The sequence below is a fragment of the Montipora foliosa genome, chromosome 13 (genome assembly GCF_036669935.1).
Source record: "Montipora foliosa isolate CH-2021 chromosome 13, ASM3666993v2, whole genome shotgun sequence".
NCBI classification, from domain to species: domain Eukaryota; kingdom Metazoa; phylum Cnidaria; class Anthozoa; order Scleractinia; family Acroporidae; genus Montipora; species Montipora foliosa.
The window spans coordinates 42190631-42212199 of NC_090881.1; the positions used below are offsets into that span (position 1 = coordinate 42190631).

Sequence of the window (21569 nt, forward strand, 5' to 3'; positions counted from 1 at the left end):
CTTTGTTGTAAACATGGCGGTTCACGATTGAAGTTGTCTCTCTGGCCTTTCTGTGGACGAATTCCAGGACCTACTGACACAATCTGAGCAAGTTTTGAAAGCTAAAACCTTCAATCGATGCGTTATTTTGCTGGTAGGTCTGGGTGGCCCGACACTTATGAAAAAAACCATGAAATGAGATTCGGGAGTCTTACCTTGTCATGGAATAGCAGAATTACCCAGAATTCTTTTTGGGCATGAGCGAGGCAACTTAAGAAGCACGAGACTGGCCCTCATCGAATCAGAGGAAACGATTTCTAGCCAGTTACTCAGGAGTAGGCCTGGTGTGTGCTGTTAACGTAGAGTCTGGATTCAGTTCTGAACAAGTTTTTATCATAGAAAAAATGGACGAAAAAGTTGTGCTTTCATTTCGCTGTAATCTAGCTCGTGTCAAAGAAACGGTATAATGTAAATGAGGGAATAACGAGATTTCTATTTGCAGATCACCTGTCCTCTTACCACTTAAGTCAAACTCTACAGCTCTATGCAATAAGCGCATTGAAAATCTTCTTATGCATGATCTTCGCGGAAATTACATTCTGTCCCTCAATAAACCTAAAACAACCAGTTATGGTCTTAGTTTTTTTTCTAACGTATCAGCTAAGTTGCGAAATGCGCTACCTTATTTTACCCGTACCACTGAGTTTACTGGTTTTAAAAGAGAATCGAGGGTTGCATTTTCAAGTGTAAAGTGCTAAGTTTCTACTAACGCTTACATGGTTCATATTGGGTAGAAACTTAGCACTTTACATTACACTCTAATCAGTTAACTCTGTTCAAAATATAAGTGCTACACAGCCAACGTTTGCAGAAAACGTAATCCTTCCTTGAAACTGCAGAACAGTTATTCGTATCCAGCCTCCCTCGTCTTTTTAGGGAATGCAGTGAAACCTCTCTTAAGTAGCAACCCTCGGAGTAATGGCTAGTGGCCGCTTAAGGTAATTCCCTCGAAAATGACGTACTATTCAGTTTTCTGTTAAACTTGGAACAATTAATATTCATGCACAGGACATTAAAAAAATGCAGTAAAAAGATGGGGTCATCTTGCTTGTTTTCGCGCTGCGTGCTCTTAATGTTTTACCGAATTACGCGAGAAGCGTTCGGAAACTTGATGAACCGAAAAAATTGTAGTTATATAGCAAAAGCTACTGAATATTACTGAAAACTTGAGCCTACTTGTTTGTCCCGGCCAAAATCTTTCAGTAACGTGATTTCAAATCCCTCGAACTTGCAAAAAAAGGTAGGCAAATTGGACTGCTACATCATCAACTCGCACTCGGTGCGTGGCTCCAAATGCAGCTTTCACGTCATTTAGAGATAAATACTACAACCTCAACTATCCAACTTTTTTTACCAATATGTTTCACGTGTACCTATTACGAGTACAAAAAGCCATTAAAAAGAGGGGATCACCGTGCTCGTTCAGGAGAAAATAGCCATTCCTTCACAGATTAAGCTTGGCGTCAGTGAAAATCCGCCATTTTATCAATGTGCGCGTGGTAACGCTTGCGCCAATGACGCAAGAAATTATGCGCAGTCGGATTGCGCATTGCAAAACCAGGGAATCACCTTAAGGAAGCTCGAGGAGGCTTAAGGGGGCTTAGGGAGCGCGCGCGTAAGCCACACGCGCAATTCTAAAAGATGCTCGCGTCAGCTCATGGTCCAAAACATCCTCGGAGACCCAGGGGCAAAAGAAAATGGCGACAAAGAAAAGCATAGTGGGGCGCCTCCGCGATCTGCCCCTGGGTCTCCGAGGACGGGTCTAAAATGGGTCACCAGAAGTAAACAAATACCGCTAATTTCGCTCACCTTTCTTCTAATTCCTATATATATGAAATACAAATAGCCATCTCCTTTTCACGAAAGCTACGAAAATTCTACACAAACGGTTTTATGATCACTTAAATCCGTTTATGTTGGCCTGTAGCTCCACTCGCGCGGACTGTCGCACGGACTCGAATGAGCTGTTGACGCATGCGTAAATGCTGATCTTGTAACCCCCTCATTTTTCCTGATTTTGTAACTTTACTTGTTTATATCTCTACTTCCGAACAACGTTCGATAAATTATCTTTTTAACAATGTTTATTAAAGAAAATATATTTAAGTAACAAAACTCGAGGCACCATCTGACACGGGTTTACAAACAAAACAAAAAAATTCCTGGACAGAAGAGTGGGGTCGGTGCCCGCTGGGCCCACCCCAGTACACTGGCGTTCTGATCCTAATTTTGTCCCGAAAGCCGATACGGACACGTCACGCACGAGTCACTTTGATCCTGTTTTGCCTAAAGAGGAATGAGAACCCTACAAAGTCGAGACTGTTCCTAGTTTAGACCGTGGATATCCCCGTTACTATGGAAATCTAGAGCAGCTGTTGTACCAGCAGCAACAGATGATAGGAATTCAACAGAAAACCTTTTAGACAATGGCATCCACAATTAAGCGGGGTTTCTCTTTGCCAAAAGATGATATCAGTAAATTGATGGCAACCGGCTAGATTATTGGAATTTTGTTCGCTCGTTTGATAATGGAATCGCTGGGAATGCATCTGACGATAGTGAAAGGTTGTGATATCTTACGGCCGGGACACACTAGGCGACAAGTCGCAGCGACATGTCTCTGCGAAAAGTTGCTTCATAAACGAATCGCTGCGACGCGACGCCTGTTCGGTGCACACGCAGTATCTCGTATGAGGGGGAATGTGAACTAGTTTTCTAATTCAATATGGCTGACCATATGAGGCTCTCTCATTGGTTCATTTATATTTTGTCGCAGCGACTTGTTGCCGGAAGTGTACACACGATGCGACAACGCTGCTTTCGCTAATTTTGTCGCTGCGATAAGTCGCACGAATTCAAACTGGTTTGAATTCGTGCGACAGATCGCGGCGACAAAATTCTGCAGCAGCGACAATGATTATCATAAAAATTAACCGAGTCACACGAGGCAAATTGTTGCGGCGACATGTCCCCGCGACGTGTCGCAGCGACTTATTGCCAAGTGTGGCCTTTACAGTACTGCATTGAAGCTGCGAGAAATGTCATTAAAAGCTGTTCAGCCTTGAAACCATACGACCAACGTGGCTCATAGGATTGTCATTTCGTTTTGGATTCTTTTAGATACTTCGATTAATAGCGCTGACAACTTAAGGAGTGTTGTAGAAAGAATTCCGTTTCATCTTTCAATTCTAGATAGATACATAGTTCATTAAAAACTGCATCGCAGCCAATGGCTGAATTACGCAATTATTTACAAATACTTTACAAATACTATACAATACTTTAAACTTACAAATAAATCCTAAATATTAAGTCAAAACTAATTATTAAAATAATACTAAAAATTCTATATTATGTATTTGTGTTGAAACGTAAAATGTGAATATAAGTGGGATAAAACTACAGCCCTGATTATTTCGACATCGCATATATAAAAGTATTACTTATTCTGTTCGTACAAAGCTTCGGCATATTAAAATGGCATTGTTGTCTTAGATTATAGCGCGAGTTTTCAAAGACTGGTGGGAGGAGCACTTTCAGTTTATGATTTGGATCACTGAAAATGTTATCAAAAAGCTTCAGTTGCTACATAGTAAGTAATGATGCTCTAAAATGGGTGTTATCCCTACCTCTACTGCCAGGTTGCACTTTCCTGAGGTTATTATTGACATTGCCCTTTTCTTGAGTCGTGCCAGCTCGTTCTTCAAAGGGGCTAGGTCACACAATTTTAGGCAATTTCAGCACTGATTGAATGGTCATAGAATTAACTAAAATATCAAAATAACTGTTCAAAACTATGGAATAACTCTTACAAAACACAGGGAAGCCAAGAAGGGATATGGATAGACAAAACTGGAGAGGATTGAAATGGATTGAATTTGGGTAAATTTGAAAAACGTCGGCCCACCTTTTTTCAAATTTATATCAGTCTATATCAAAATGTCATTTACAAAGGTGGAAAATCATTCTCAGTTGTTATGTGGCCGTGATTTTCCAAATGAAAGACTCTTGCTCTGCCAATTTGAAGTTTAGAGCTCATAATTACCAAAATTAAACAAAATTACCTAAAATAGCGTGACCTAGCCCCTTTAAGTGCTGTGGGAGACCGCTGAAAAAGACAGGTGCTGCGTAATCTATAAAAGACCTCACGAACGATACATAAACAGTGTTAGATCTTGTTCCGGAACTCCCGCTCTTTTCAACTTGCCATCTAAATATTCATAAGTGTCGCCAAGGACACTCTAAATATGACACCTGCTTTACTTCAAGAGATTACTATGCCAGTCAGTGCTACGTCTTTCATGTATAACTACTTTCCTTGCACGAAAACGAAAGGCAAACACTAAAAAATCATCGGCTCCAGTTATACAAAATAGTGCGACGACTGGACTGAGACCTACGCATATTGTAGAGTGCACGTAAGAAACCATGAATTTTATTTGCACCTGCCTCATGAATGCTGTTGTTCCTCACGTCTAAAAAGATTAACGTATTATTAGTTTGCAGAGTTTCCACAAACTCAGCCGCTCCCGAATCACCAATGAGATTGAACCGCAAATTCAAATGACTCAAGGTGGCATTTGTTCTCAGTGTTCTTGCAAGTGCTACTGCGCCAGAAGAGTCTATCATGTTCCCATACAAATCTAGGTGAGTAAGCGCACTATTTGACTGAAGACTCTCTGCAAGTACAGTTGCAACCGGAGTTCCTATGAAGGTGTTTCTCATGTCCAAATGTGTTAGCACAAAGTTCACTCGTAACCCTTGTGCAAAGGATGCTGCCTGAGCTTCACTCTCCATGAGATGATTCCCTCTAAGATCTAAATTTACAAGCCCACGGTTAACCTGAACAGCGTGTCCGAGGGTGGCAACTCCGAAACCTTCGATTCTGTTTCCTCTCAAACAAAGGTGTGTTAGGGTGCAGTTTGATTTAAGTGATTCGCCAATCGCTGCAGCTCCTGCGGTGCTGATCCTATGGTCCCGGAGATCTAAACGCGCAAGCACAGAATTTGAACGAAGAGTTTGCGCAAATGCTGCTGCTCCTGCGTCGCCAATTCTCGTTCTTTTAACGTCTACACCTCTAAATAAAAAAAGGGGTTCCAAAGGATTGCCTCCAGGTAAATCCCGATATCCTAAATCTAAATAGGTCAGGGTACGGTTGGACTCCAAAGCCCTCGCAAGGGCAACAGCGCCTGGGTCGCCAATCTCGTTATGGCTGAGATCTAAATACTTTAGTGCACAGATAGACTGCAAGGCTCGTGCAAGATCCTCAGCTCCGGAGTTGTCAATATCATTTCTTTCTAAGTTCAAGTGAGTCAAAGTATCATTCGATTGAAGGGCTTTTGCAATTTCACTTGCTCCAGGACTGCCGATGGCACGACACCGCAAATTGAGGTGCGTTAGTGTGCAGTTTGAACAAAGAGCTCGAGCAAGTACTGCGGTTAGGCGAGCATGCTCGTTTCGTTTTCCCCAAAACATGCCGTTAGACGAAATAGACATTACATCTAAAATCTTCAGTCCACAGTTAGCCTGGAGAACACGTTCAACTGCTTCCTCTAATGCCTCAGTACAGGTGTGATGCCAGGAAAACAGAGTCAATGTACAATTAGATTTTAAGTACTCAAAGAGAGTCGGCATATTTCTGGGCATACCCGTGCAGTCAATGAAAGTGACTAGTTTGTGTATTGGAAAGGACGCTGCCAGAGTTTGGACCATTTTCTTCTGAGCATCAGTCAGTTCATTGTCACCGCCTTCAGATTCTGAAATGAGATTCAAAACTGATTCTAAAGTTTCAGCTCTCGTTCTTTCATCTTCAGTCAACCACCAGCAGAACCACTGTCTAATACCAGGAAAAACATTCAAAAAGTCGTCGCAGATGTCGAAGTCTTGGTCATTATCAGGACCAACGTCAAACTCGTCGTCGCTTTCTTGCTCATCCTCCTCTTCAATTGGCTGACTTCGGAAAGCATCACACAAACCTGAAATAACCAAAGCCGCGTCATCTCCACTCTTGCTTACCACCATTGTCAACAGAAACTTCCATAGCTGCCAGTACTTGAACACAGGATTGAGGTGTGCTAACTTAGCCACAGCTGAGTATTTATCACCCGAAAGAATCTCCTGGGCCAAGTGATATGCAGCAAAATATTCTTGAAAGGTCTTGTGTGTAAAGGAGAAACAAGGAATGGGTCTGAGTTTGCTGACACTAGCTTCCCGAGAAAGAAAGCACAGCGGAAGGAAATCGACAAGCTGACAATCCATCTCATCTTCGCTGAAATACATTCGGTCAACCTTCAGGGCTTCAAAGGCCACCTTTCCCAAATAATTCAGGTTATCTGAGAAAGTTTGAAGGGGATCCTTTGAGTCCGTGGGAATACCTTTCCTTGCAAAATATCTTCTAATAGCGCATGATACAAGTTGATCATACAGTTTGGTTTGATTTGAAGAAAATAGTCCTTTTGTATCTTCACAAAGCAGACACAACAAGGCTGTGTTCAGTGGATTTGAACTCAACTCCCTCAGCTCTTCTTCACAATTTAATTTTTTAATCAATTTGGCAGCAAGGCTCGGGTCCTCGTGATTACTGAAATACTTCGTAATGTAACTGTCGGCATCTTCCTTGGTGAAGCCAACAATCTCGAGAAGTGTGTCACAGTGGCGTCGGACTCTCATGCCTGCCTCATGACGAGCTGTTAAGATGACGTAAGTATTAGCAAATATTCTCCTTTGAATCAAGGGAAAGAGGCCTTTTAGGAGATTCTCGGGTAATTCGTCCAGTCCATCAAGAACCAATAAGATTTTGGATTGGTTGCAGCGAATAAAATGAAAGAAGTTTTCTTTTTCCTTCTTGTCGGCATCCAGTGGCAACAGCTGATCATCAATAGCTTCTTCAATGTCAGCAGTCTTCATGTCACGGCACTTCAACAGAAGAAGCATCTTCACTGGAGGAAAAGAACCTTTCACTGATATGTTCTCCACAGACCAATCATATGCAAGCTTCTGACAATAAGTGGTTTTTCCCATTCCAGGTTGCCCCTCAATCAGCACAACCCTTGGATCCGCGCATTCTTCATGTGGCATGAATGCATCTGTCATTTGGACAACTTTATCTGTCAGCCTTGCTCGTTCTTTCTCTTTGCTGACTATCTTCAGTCTTGTAAAGACCTTGGACAATTTCAGCTGCAGATCATCTTCACACCACGGGAATGGACACAGTACAGCACCTTTATAATCTCGTCTGATGATATCTGCCAGTTGCTGAGGACAGACTGATAAGAAAACAAACAAACAAACAAACAAATCAATCAATCTATATCAAAAGATATGACAGCTACTGAAATTTCTAATGTCCTTCCACCACTGATTTGTATGGGGTAGAAATCTGTTCAGCTTGCATAACTCACAAAAAGAGCCATTAACATAGACCACATTTATTTAGACCCTGAAAATTGAAAACGGAACCCATGAGAAATTTGGATATATGTAAGTGTATTCAAAGAAGCTGCAATTGAGAGAGCTTAAACAGAGCAAAGCAAAAGGGATCAGGGTCTCCTACAGCAAGAACAGCCTTTACATTTCCCATGTAGACTTGAGTGCAAAAGTGAGGCTCAATAAAAAAATCAACAACAACAACAAATTTAGGCTACATGTATTTTTCTATCAACAAAGGAATTCCTTGACTTGATTTCGGCATACAAGCATACAATATAAACAGTTTGACTTTAAATATATGAAACACTCTCAGTCTACAACAAGTGCCCTGTCTGTCTTTATTACTATCATAATCTTGTTATCCAACAAAATCAACTGAGAGGAAAGAAATGGTTATCACCAGAAATTTGATGTTTTGTCACACACAACAGGATGATTCCACAGCAACAAAATTCTATTAATCTCTTCGATATTATCAGGCTAAATAGTGCTTAACCTAGTTAATGGGAATCATCATTGTACATGCAGAAAACTTACCAGGTGTCTCGATGGGAATTTCTTGACATGACATGGTTATGTCGGGTACTTTGGAATTTGTCAGGTCTTTCATTTTTTCTGTATTCAACAAGAAAATTATTCAACAGAGTGCTACATTTCACAACTCATCCAGAGAATCATAAGTGTGGTGAAACTTAACAAGAAATGTCCATATAAAGACGTCTTAATCAAACTATAATAAAGTTTCAACATTCCCTCAAGTATATCCGATTGTGACTCCACAACTTTACAAGCACCCTCAACACGGTATGCTGTCAGGACCTGTAGTATTAATTGCAAACAGCTCCTTCATATGATTTATCCATAACACATACATTTAATACATTTGAGAGGACCAAAATTTGGTCTGAAAAAACCCTCTTCATTCAATTTTAAGATTGGCCTTTTCTATGAAGTGTTAAAGGAACCGCTCATACAGGTTGCAACAATCCTTGGGGACTTGTCCTATCTTGAATATGTGCTAATTGTACTAGACGATTACAAAACATAAACCCCACAATAAAAAAAAGTCATGTATCAGGAAGAATATGTCATGTCAAAATATCAGGCAAACATAACGGCAGAATTTTGACGTGAAATCTTTAAATATCGCCAATTAAAAGTTATTGCTCAATCATGACAATGACCTGATTTTTCGTTAGAGGAAAAAACCCTAACAGCTTAACTGACTGATGACATCAAGGATAAAGTTAAAGGGCTTTTTTATCGCATGTTTTCTATTTTCATAAATGGTTTTAAGGAGGGAGGAAATCCTAAAACTCATCCAAGGATTGATGACCCAAGAGATTATGCACTAAGTGTATAAGTTGTATGTGACATCACTGGTATTTTGGTATCTCTGACCATGTTACTGTGTTCTTGTAAAAAGTCCGGTCCCTTGTTATAGACTGGGGCTAGGCACAGTAAAGATTTTTGATGGACAGATTTTTGCATGTGAGTTTGTAAGGTAGTGTGGGAATAAATTGGTTGTGTAAAAAACATGTGAATTGTGACTTGTTTGGGACACTAAATTATCATCTCTATTGGAGGCATTCCTGGATCCCTTTAATTTTATTTTTTTAAGCTTTTAAGGCTATCAAATTTTCATTTCAAAAGTCACCTTGCAGGTGATGGACATCATCTTCAAGTTATATGTGACCTCTCCCGGAAAAAAAACGTACCTAACGACTTTTCGTGAAACGGGTTACACGCACGCCTCCTACACGGGAGGCAGACGAGTTAAAAAGCCGTGTGCACGACTGGTATTGCACTTTCGGACGGGCGTTATCTCACACGTGAGTGGTCCGAGCAGTCCGCACGGCTTGCGGAGAATTTGCATACGTAGGCGAACGGCTCACAGATATCAATAATTCGGAACCCGCTAGGGCGAGTCAGAATACAAACAACGAGTAAAAGTACTCAGCGACACTACACACCAAAACATGTAATAAGATATATATCGTCACTAACCGTCTTGCGGCGAAAATAATTATTATATTTCACTGCGGGTGTCAACGCCCAACGGACATCAAAGGAATATTTTTGTTGAAAATCAAACTTTTATTTCGAAACCACTGAACCTTGAATCTTTAGTTCTCAAAGCTTCTATGCAGCGTAGCAATCATTTCTAACTGAAAGCATAGTTAATAGATGTAGGCTGGTTATGAAAGTCGACAAGTTTCTTTGTTTCATGTTTTTGTTCGCTTTTTGGCCTTGACCCTGCACAAAACCCGACAAAAACACGCTTTTTTCGGCAGGATAACCAATCAAAAGCTTCGACTAATTTACTCGAAATTAACTTGCGAACCAAAAACAAAAGATTGTGCAGGGTCACGGTCGGTTCAACATCTAATTGCGACTTATTGTTCCTGCTTTTGAAATTCCCAGGGTTTCATAACCATTCCCTAGATTAACTATGCTGAAAGCAATGAACTTTAAAACTAACCGGAACAAAAATTCACCATTCACTGAAACTTAAGCGTGTGCGGTGTGAATAGATAAATTAAGACAATGTCCTCGTTACATGCATGCCGTAAAACGCGACAACTTCCAGACATAAAACATAAAGTAAGTTTCTTCGTTTATGCAAAACTCGAAAGAAATCATCATGCATTCCAATGAAATGCGTGAGTAAACAGAACCAAATCTGAATAATGATAGAAGTGTGATGGCAGGGATCTTAGGCATGCGAGTTTACGAGACGCAAACGGCAACCGGAAGTGAGCTCTTTTCCCTTTTAACTTGTCTTCACACAACCACATTCACATTACTAAGTATCTTTTCTCCATAAGAGATGCAGTGATTATAAAACTCGGGGACACACCACTGTCCTGTCACGCGAAATTTTCTCTTCCGGTTGCCGTGCATCATAGAAATTTAGCGAAAAATCGTGCCTTGGCCTTTCAACAGTTTGAATCAGTGAAAACCGAAGAAATGATCTTTTTCAGTGTAACTGTTTGCCGTGACATTTGCCACGGCCTTTTGCCGGCGCGCGCTTGAAAAAACTATACTTTTTCTTGCACAAAAATCAAATACATGTGATCGGTGCATCATACAGAGTTTGTAAAAATTGGTGTTTTTGAACGTTTGAATCGGTGAATTATGCTCAGTAAAACTGAAGATATGATTTTTTTCACTGTTTCAGTGACGCGAGTTTGCATATCGTGTGACGATATCCGAAAGGGAAAGTTAAAGCATCCTTTCCTTAAACGGATGACTACACAGTGATTGAAAAACCAAGTCGTGTGCACGTGTGCACGTTTCTGCCACACGAGTGCAAAATTTTTCCACACGGGCTGGCAAGTGGTGCACACGAGTGAGCAAGGCCGTGTGCACGGGTAAGAATTATTTCTACACGGCTACCACACGAAATTCCGGTCACACACGGAAAGCGTAAGGTACATGACACGTTTTCCCGTGAGAGGTCACATATTTCAATAAAGGTAAGGCACTATGAAAATATCAAAAATGTTTAAAATCTGAACTCTGTCGGAGACTAATCCACTACCCTATTTCACACTTGTAGGGCAGTTTACAATGTATTCATGGGTATTGTTTAGATTTTTTTCTTTTGAAGGGATGTAAATTGATATGTTGATCAGCAAGCCAACTGAATTTACAATGGTCAGTTTATGTGTGTCCAATTTTAATCATTACAACTTTGGGTAGTTTTTGCACCTCAGGTTCAGAAGAATATCAAAATAAATTAATACATGTATGCCAGAAGGAATGCTCGTCACTACCAACACCAGTTGAAGTTGCTGGAATTTGTTCCAACAGGATATCTCTATCACTCAGAATAAAAATTGTTCAGTCACATTATAACATTAGAAATAGTCAACGGTTTCATTTCACCAAGGCACACCTTCAAACTCATCCATTCTGCCATCAGCAAGATCAGCACGACACTCCAAGCTCTGTTGTCTTGTCTCTAACCTATGCAGTCTCCGATTCATCTCTTCCAAAGAAATGGCAATATTTCCCAATTCGTGGCTTATTTTTACTTTTTCTGCCTCAAATTCCAAGCTCATGTTGTCTACACTATCTTGGAGTGATTTAACCTCCTGTTGAACCAGTTGTAGCAATGCAGGGTCTACTGGAGAATTCATGCAGAGCTGTGTTCCTGCAGAAACATTACCAAATGCAAGAAGAAACAAATAGTCTCAGTAAGTTTAGAAGTAAAAGGATAGAACTTATGAGAACAAATCAATGTATACCAAATAATAACATATATCATACTAAATTAATTTAATTACAGTTGTAGAGTACTGACTCTCATGGTAATTAATAGACTAAAAAAAATCAATCGCAATAAAAGAAAGTACTTACATATACAACATAAACAAAAACTGTTTGAATCTTAATTAATTAATTGGCTTGGTATAACGATAATTGTTATAATTTGGATGAGGCTGAGCATGATAGCGATAATTATCAGGGCCAAAGTTTTTGTTATGCCGAAGCCGAAGGATGAGGCAGATAAGACAAACTGAGGCCTTGATAATTATCGCTATCATGCAAAAACCGAATCCAGTAATTATTTTATTAGGCATACTCCTGAGGTGAGCTCCGCCATGACAAAGCTGATCAAACTGCTGGTTAGTGTGTTAGGTGACATCACTTCTGCATGTATATAAAACTATTGTCTGTAGGTATGACATCAATTCTACATATATATGTATAAAATCTATTTTCTGTAGGTATGATGTAAGAGAAACAGAGCAAGCAAGAATTAGCTGCGTGATTATAGCCAAATCAAAATCGAGCTGGTGACACCAATGTATAATAATGAAAATTAATATTCTACAGCTGTATTCCCCTACATACCAATTTCCACACTAGAGATTGGGACCATGAGACAACAGAAATGAAGATGAGCTGAAATCATCTCATACTAATCTGGTGAATACCTTTTTTCCCAAATCAGGACACAATACTGAATTATCAAAGAAAGAAGGTAAAAATTATATGTCTTCTTTCCCCGTAAGGCTCAAATGTACTCTAGCATAATATAAATGGAAAATGGGCCACAATGTAGGACATTCCTTCTTCCTGACTTATTAACCATTCCTTCCCTTGATCCAGTCAATATAACTGATCAATAAGTTTTAATAGTTTCTTTCTGTATTATTACCCCCAACTGATGAAAGCCCATTAGTGTCAGTTTACACATTGATTCAATCACACTATCTCCCATATGTTTTAAGCACATACTGCCCACCTTATACAACACCTTATACCGCGTACCGGTGGCTCAGTTGGTTGAACATTGGGCTGCCATGCGGGAGGTCATGAGGTTGACTCCCGCCGGACCAACACTCAGGGTCTTAAAATAACTGAGGAGAAAGTGCTGCCCAATTGTAACTACATCTGCAAATGGTTAGACTTTTAAGTCTTCTTGGATAAAATTAAGGACTAAAAACCGTAGGCCCCGTCTCACAACCCTTCAATTTTCACAACCCAGTGGGACTTAAAAGAACCCACACGCTATTCGTAAAGAGCAGGGCATGGAGCTCCCGGTGTTGTGGTCAGGCCTCATTTCATTCATTCATGTACTGGGTGAGATCGCTAATGGACTAATAGCTGCTGCCAGCGGCGCCTGTATATCCTGATGTCTGATCTCACCCATAGATCACTTGCTTGTAAAGCGCATTTGAATATACATGTACCTATAGAAAATGCGCTACATAAATTCATTACCATTACTATATAAATTCATTAGGTACCATTAATGAGAATTATTTGCCTTAATTACCTTTTGTTTCCCAATCAATCAATTCTCCAAGAAGTTTCCTTTCATCTGAATGTGGCAGAGTCATAATCCTTACTAGTTGATCCATCTTAATAAAACTTTGCTGAAACTTGGCTGGATCCCATTTACTGAAGACACAGTGTGCCCAATCATTCCGTGCCTTTCTGACATCACCTGCAGCACTTTGGATTGCAGAAGAGAATGCGGGAACCCCACCAAGCAAAGACAATACAGCAGATGCATCACAGTGGTCATCAAAGGCAGTAAATTTTGCCATGTAGTTCTCAACATACAGCCTGGCAAAGTCTACATCAGATGTCACTCGGCAATCAAACGAAGAGTAATTTAATCGTCCATTGGGAAGCCTGGGATGAACATCATTTCCATTGATGTTCTCATATTTCAACAACTTTCTTGCAGGCCACCTCTGAAGACGACCAGATGAACTCTGTCCATGAATATTGTAGCTGGTCTTAAGTTTGTTGTATTCAGTGTTGATTCCTTGTTGTACAAATGGACGTATCTGCGGTATGAGGATCTTGTTGAGTGCAATACCAGCCACAAGCCATCGTTTTTGATTGTCAGTCACACCAAGGTGGCTTGACCTGATGATTACACAAGTAAACTTAATACAGAGCTTTGAACAAAGCTGACGAGTAACTGACAGAAACACATTGCCATTTCTTTATAACAAGGTTACATGTACATAAAAAAAATTATTTCTGTTCATAAGAATTAAAGAGAACACCAAAATAAATTTCAAACTCACTATAATACTTTCATAACACATGTTTCACCATGGCTCATGCCATAATCAGTTTATTGTGTTGTACCCATATATTTTGTTTCAACACATTACAATAAAATTACATTAACAATAACAGGCCTTCTGATATTACACGATGGTGCGATTTTGACCTCAAATCGCATCCGATTGGACAATTCACGAAAATCACATAATTCACAAAAGAACACACAAAATTTAACACAAATCAACAAGTTTCTTAGGAGTTCCTGCATAAATACTGTACGCCATTTTAAAGATGATTTACCTTGGAAAAAAAAGCCTTTGTTACCTTCAATTTCGTAAACATTTGAAGTTCAAGGCGTTATTTTGCATGTCGAGGGCCTGGTACGAGTCTCATTCTTAAAGAGTCGCCTATTAGTGTAACACAAACATGCCCTTTGTTCCGATTAGAAAATCTGTTCAGAAATGTAATACTGCACACAAAAACAAAGTGTAAGAAGCTAGTTGTAGCATACAGGAATAGTAACGATCGTTGATCATTCATTTGGCATGTTAGCTATGTCTTTTCAACTTTTAACGTGGTGCACCAATAGTGTGGAAGACCTCTTTTTCTTTACTTATCCCAACTTATGTCGATCAAGATTCATAATTACTGTTCCCTTGTGTTCAAAACAGGCCTTCTGATAGGGTGTGATGCAAAAAGGCAAATTGTGCGAAATTTGCAGGGTAGATTATGCGATTAGAAAGGCCAATTATACGATAAATATTGTAACTTATGCGATTTTTTTTTCTGAGCAATTTTAAGCTTGTTAATTTTTCAAGGGTTCAGGATAAAAAAAAAACACGTTTTTACTGCCCTAAAGATCAGTAATTATGAATCTTGATCAACATTACTTGGGACAGTAGTCTTCTGCATTATTGGTGCACCACGTTAAAAGTTGAAAGGACACACAGCTAATATGCCAAATGAATGATCAATAATTATTAATATTCCTGTATGCTACGACTTAAGCTTCTTCCACTTTGTTTTTGTGTGCAGTATTATATTTCTGAACAGATTTGCTAATCTGAACGAAGGGCGTGTTTGTGTTACACCAATAGACCTTATTCACGATGGCCGCCATGTTGGATTTACTATTATCATGCAAATTAGCTACACGCTTCTGAGGGGGCAAACAACAAAAGTTCAAGAGGTTATAATGAACATCTTAGCCACACAGATGATTTACAGATGTTTACCACCTAAGTAGTAAAATAGAATGATTACACAAGTTATTTCGATGTCTTTTTTAAGTAAAAAATGAGCAGATAACGAAGTTGAAAGTCAAAATGTCAAAGGCAATGAAAGATATAAAATTGTTATGAAAGGTACTTAATTCTGAATTTTAAAATGTACTAGTCTTGTAGCAATGTTATTTCAATATTTCGACGAGCCGGTTTTACGCAATGTGCCTTTTTTCCAATGTTTGCCCCCCAGCATAACACATGGCTAATTTGCATGACAATTTGAAAACCAACATGAGACTTGTACCAGGCCCCCCATATGCAAAATAACGCCTTGAACTTCGAATATTTACGAAATTGAAGGTAACAAAGGCTTTTTAGCCGTTTTCCATGGTAAATCATCTTTAAAATGGTGTATTTATGCAGGAACACCTAAGAAACTTGTTGATTTATGTTTTATTTTATGAATTTTGTGTGTTCTTTCGTAAATTATGCGATTTTTCGTGCATTGTGCGATCGGATGCGATTTGAGGTCGATTGTGCGAAATCGCACCATCGCGTAATATCAGAAGGCCTGTCTTTAGGGCAGTAAAAATGTGCTTTTCTTATCCTAAAACCTTGAAGAAGAAGCTTAAAATTGCTAAAAAAAAAATCGCATAATTAACATTATTTATTGCAAAATGGGCCTTTCTAATCGCATAATCTGCCCCTGCAAATTTTGTATAATTTGCATATTTGCATCACACCCTATCAGAAGGCCTGCAATAATATATAAATCAAATGACAATGTTTGAAATTACATTACTTCTAAATATTTAAAGTAGACGTATGCACAAGTGTAACATTTGCAAAGTTAAACAATCATTGTAATGTCAAATCAGTGCATTCAGATCAGGTTGCAAGCAGCCAATGTACAATGTATATGCTTCCTTTTAATTCAGGTCATTGGCTATTTTTCCACTAGCCTTAAAGAACACCTATTAACAGACATACGTTCACATGTTGACAAGCACTAATGTGTAAATTTCCTGGTTGTAAGTGCTGGAAAATATCAGTAGGGGAGCATAACAATTGGCAAAATATTCAATCCCTTGATCTTTCCTTTTATCATCGTTGCACTTGGTGAAATAATATGTTGTGAAACTTTTTCGAACAGTTTCGGCCTGTGTTCAAGAAGCTCATAAACTTCAGCAATTCTCTTTCAAACTGGACAACATGTCTAGGAAATAAGACATGATTTAATTTTACGTGTGGGAACTCAATCAAATGCTAAGTTTAAAGATTCTAGACTGTGCCAGAAAAAATGAAAAGGGCATTTACTACAAATTGAGTTGGGGTATTGGCAAAAATGGGTGAGAGATAAGCCCCTCCACATTTCAAAATATTCTGCCACCTCTAAAGCTAGTACTGCTTAATTTTTAAAATCATGCTCTCAATTTTTTTCTATTACAATGACAATTTCAACTCCACATCTGTACCGGTACATCTACAAAACGTTTCTGACACCTCTCTGGAAAGAAATTATATGACCAGTGATAATTTTGTGCCAGGTGCATGATTACGCACTGACAAAGGCTAACCCTTTCAAACCCTAAATCTAATTTATCTAGTAATTCTCCCTTACTGTTTGCCATACAATTTGTATGGTGTTAGTTCAGAGAATTTGGTAATGGATCAACTAAAAATCCCCTATTTGATATTTTTGTCTATTCTCATCATTCATCTGCATGATATTGTAATGATATTGCAAGGAAAACCTGTGTCCTGGTAACTAATGGTAGTTCAGGGGTTAATGGATAACTTACCCCGTCGAGGCAGCTGTTGCCATTCCTTGAGTTTTATGAGGATATATTACCTCACCATCTCAGCCACACCTTAAGTACAAAGTAAATAACCTAGCCATTGATAAGGAAGGTGTCAGGTTGTGTCGCCACAACTTTTAAATACCGGTACACTATAATTATAATCATAACTCTGCTTACGAAGTCAAAGTTTGTAAGATTTATCGATCAAGAAATGTAGAAGATCGATTGACCTTGAACGATTTATTACATGAAAATTTGCTTATGAAGTAAAAGTTTTTAAGATTCTTCTAGCGACTAACTCGAACGACTTATAACATACAAGTTTAACTCAGCTTACAACATGAAAGTTTGTAAGATTTATCAATCGATTCACTCGAGCAACTTATAACATGTAACTTCGCTTATGAAGTAAAAGTTTGTAATCTATTCATGGATCGATTAACTCGAACGACTTACGAAGTACAACACACTTTAGAAAAGCATGTATTTTGAGAAGTTAAAACTTGAAACTTGTAAGTTTTCTCTGTTCCCAGCAATACCTTTGATTTAAGACCAGCACGAACACAAATCTGGTAAAAAATTTTCAATTAAACAGTACCCAAGACTCCTCGGCAGTAAAGCACGTAAGCGAGTCTATGTTTATTAAATAAAGCATAAACAAAATTCATCAAAAAGAAACATAACAACAGATCACTGATGGGAACCCCTGAGGAAACAACTTCTATGCTGGGGCGACATAACTTAGGTTGGGACGACCTAACTTGGGGCGACAAGGCGATGGGGCGACACAACCTACATTCATAAGGAAAACCCATTGATACAAGTTAAATGACTTAGTTACACTATTACTGCTTCATTTAATTTGGAAGCTCTATTACAACACAGAGATCATTGATGGGCACGTTAAATTGGTGTTCCAAACACTCGCAGTGCTTTTGGAGTGAACTTCATAGCCATGCTATGACCTCACCAAAGGCTGAATCTAAAATCATGCAGTCAGTTATTGAAATTATTTCGATCTTAAAACCTGAAGCCGCAATGAAAATACCCAACTAAAAATTGTGCACCCTAACAAAACCAAAAATAAAGAGAAGTTCTGCTTCTGCCGTGTAATTTAAACCAAAAGATCACGATGTAAAGCATGTAGCATGTAGCTTGAGAAATTAAAACTTGAAATCGACGGTTACCTTATGAAAAAAATGTTCACAACTGGCTCAAAAAAGTATCGGCAGGAAGAACTTCCTCGAAGAACATCTGCTTCCTCTCTTTCTTCCGTCGATAGAATGTGAGTAGTGTCACATGATTAGTAACAACTGACTGACGTCATCCGCTGCCGAAGCTACCATTATAAAGGTGAACAAGCAATATCGTATAAACTCTTGTTCTTAGGCCATCGTAGCTTGATTAAGAAAATAACACAAACAGCGGTGATAAACATTGTATTCCAACGCATTTTTATAAAACTTGACGTTTCATATGCTAGTAAACACACATTTTCAAAAGTAACCGTTACAATTTTTAAAAACTATACAGAGTGAAGCGATTCACGAAACAGGCTTGTCGGGAAATGTAGTTGCGTCCTTTTTTCCTCTTAAAATATTTATTCCGCTCTGCTTCAACGTATTGAGCACTGTTCCACGAGAAAATCGACTTACAGACTCCCTATATATATATATATATCGTAAACAATAGGGGTCTGGAACCTAGACTGAGAAAAATGATCTGCAGCAGTACCGCTGTTTGTGAACAAGCAAATTGTAGGTGTTAAGGGACAAAGCATCTCATTAATGGATGGATTCAGAACTTTCTTTGAATGTGGCACTGAAAAAGCAGTTGAGATTTCCGGGAGGGGGGAGGGAGTTATTTCAATTTCAAGGGGCGTCTTTGGATATTGCGTTAGTTATGACTGTTCCACGGCTCAAGGTCATGAATGGGGAAAGAGACAAAATGTTCGAACAACAACCAGTGATGAGGGTGCCCTATACTTTTTACGTAAAGCGTGATGAGGCGATTTATTTTCTCGTGAATCGTGATTTAGAATTTTTTTAAAATTCTGATTCGTGATTAAAGATTAAGTACTTATTGACTGAGTGGGAGGGCCGGACGGGGAAATATTTGGCCCGAGGTCATGGAGTACGGCGTGCGTTATGACCGTGCGCCATGACCGAGGGCCAAATATTTTTCCGTCCGGCCCGACCTAACTCAGTCAATAAGCATTTTCAAGAGAAAATGAGGGGACAGAGACGGAGGCTCAGGGCGTTGGTCGGGATATGTCATGTCCACGAAAGTTATTTTTAGACGAGCGGAAGTCTTTGTTCTAGCGGAAGTCTGTCTTCCGAGACGTCCGCATGCAGTCTTGTCTCGCTCTCAGGTTCTTAGTGAAGAGAGAAAATGGCGGCGCACGTGGAAGGCTAATGAATATTTATTTTCTTTCAAACATCAGACCGAGGTTGGCCTGCATGCGGACATCTCGGAATACAGACTTCCGCTAGAACAAGGACTTCCGCTCGTCTAAAAATAACTTTCGTAGACATGACATATCCCGACCAACGCCCTGAGCCTCCGTCTCTGTCCCCTCATTTTCTCTTGAAAATGCTTATTGACTGAGTTAGGTCGGGCCGGACGGAAAAATATTTGGCCCTCGGTCATGGCGCACGGTCATAACGCACGCCGTACTCCATGACCTCGGGCCAAATATTTCCCCGTCCGGCCCTCCCACTCAGTCAATAAGTACTTAATCTTTAATCACGAATCAGAATTTTAAAAAAATTCTAAATCACGATTCACGAGAAAATAAATCGCCTCATCACGCTTTACGTAAAAAGTATAGGGCACCCTCATCACTGGTTGTTGTTCGAACATTTTGTCTCTTTCCCCATTCATGACCTTGAGCCGTGGAACAGTCATAACTAACGCAATATCCCAAGGGCTGGACCGGGAGCCTCCCTCTCTGTCCACTCATTTTCTCTTGGCATTTTATCATGTGACCACCGCGCGTTTCCTTTTTTTTTTTTTTTTTTGCGGGTAACCTGGCGGATTGGATAGGATTTCAAGCGTTAAAATCGCTGAAAAGGTAAGATTTTCGTAGCGATACAATTGCGTGTCTTCACCACATGTTCCTTTGATATCACATAATTGTGTTTTCCCTCAAAATATTCACTTGTTTTCGCTTTCGCTCGAACATATTTACTTTTACTACATGTCCAGTGAATAGTTTTATCCTCTGGGATGAATTTTCCGTCGAAAAATCGGTTATTTGGGTGGTCTTTGGCAAACAGAGGTTAATTATTCGTAATGCGATCGCTTCCGTTGCCGTTAGCAACGGGACGCAAATTTGACACTTCTATCGCATTATCACATTACGCATTGATCCCTAAAATCCGATTATTACTAACTAGACATTCCGTGAGGGTACACTGGGTTGCCTGTGGTGCGTGCAGCGTTCCATGCAATTTTTTTGCAAGTTGGAAGGGGGAGGGGGGGGGGGGGGGTCATTAAGACATTTAAGAGGTCACCCAGAAGTCATACCAGCAGAGGCCCTTTGGCTCACAGGTCCTCACACGCCCGTACGACGAAACAGATCCTTTTCTGAGGTTAAAAACCTGGCTACCGGCCTATTGATTAATCATTTGTCAGAAGAAAGAAATCCCTGTCCTCTTTAAAAAAAGTTGACACGCATTGCTTACGTGTGGTAGTGAAGTAACACAGCGATTTATTCCATAATGTCAACTGAGCTGTGTGTTGTCTTCCAGGAGATTCAAGTTGTCCTTGCGTAATATGTAGCTCTAACAGTGCACGATATTGTTAAAGCAAAGGTATCATCTGTCATTAAAGCAATGCTAATTACAGTATAATACAATAACAAAATGATCAGAAAGGCATAAATTAAGTTATACTAGTAAAAACCAAGGGTTAGGTAGTGTGGGCGACGGAGCCAAAGTATGGGTAAAAGTTTTATGTTGGGGACCTTTACATCGGAGAAAGAGTTCGACTTAAGAGTACGAGTTTTCCTTTCTGAGCACTCGCACTTTTATGCAACCTTATGCGCATGCTCAGTACGGAAATTTTGTACTTGTAGTCGTTCTAGTTAGGGACCTTTAGATCGGAGGACGAGTGCGACTACGAGTACGAGTTTTTCGTTCTGAGCATGCGCACTTTGAAAAATGTCGGCCTCAAAACCTTATGCGCATGCTCAGTACAAAAAACTTGTATTCGTAGTCGTACTGGTCCTCCGATCTAAAGGTCCCTAGTATTATGTTATGGTTATGGTGGCCAATTCTGAACGTGACTGAAAAGCTTATAGGAAATAAAATTATTTATTGATTCCTCATTCCTCGATGTGGATTCTTTTCATTCACCACACTCGCAGTTAAGTTTACGTTCTATCAATAAGCATATTGTGCACAAGGCAATTGATTGAGTCAAGATGATTTGATGCAATGCAACAATCATATTATTCGCAGTCATAAGACTGAATTACATGCGAAATGTTTCGTGCAACTTGTCTCGCAATGTTTTGGCGACATTGTGGCGGAAC

The 21569-nt window shown here is 39.5% G+C and overlaps 1 protein-coding gene across 3 annotated transcripts; it reads right to left on the bottom strand.

Moving 5' to 3' along the window:
- Positions 1 to 1850: 1850 nt before the first annotated feature.
- Positions 1851 to 18313, bottom strand: LOC137982340 (NLR family CARD domain-containing protein 3-like). Of its 3 annotated transcripts, none has more exons than XM_068829432.1 (6): positions 18220 to 18313; positions 17033 to 17101; positions 13259 to 13860; positions 11369 to 11626; positions 8005 to 8082; positions 1851 to 7304 (listed from the first exon to the last, which is right to left on the bottom strand). In XM_068829432.1, the coding sequence occupies exons 2-6, from the start codon at positions 17053 to 17055 to the stop codon at positions 4390 to 4392; spliced, it is 3876 nt and encodes a 1291-aa protein (XP_068685533.1). In that variant the 5' UTR covers positions 17056 to 17101; positions 18220 to 18313; the 3' UTR covers positions 1851 to 4389. The 3 variants fall into 3 exon arrangements, with proteins under 3 accessions (XP_068685533.1, XP_068685534.1, XP_068685535.1); XM_068829433.1 differs by having other exon boundaries at positions 17033 to 17122; positions 18220 to 18300; XM_068829434.1 differs by lacking the exon at positions 17033 to 17101 and having other exon boundaries at positions 18220 to 18295.
- Between the last annotated feature and the right edge of the window lie 3256 nt (positions 18314 to 21569).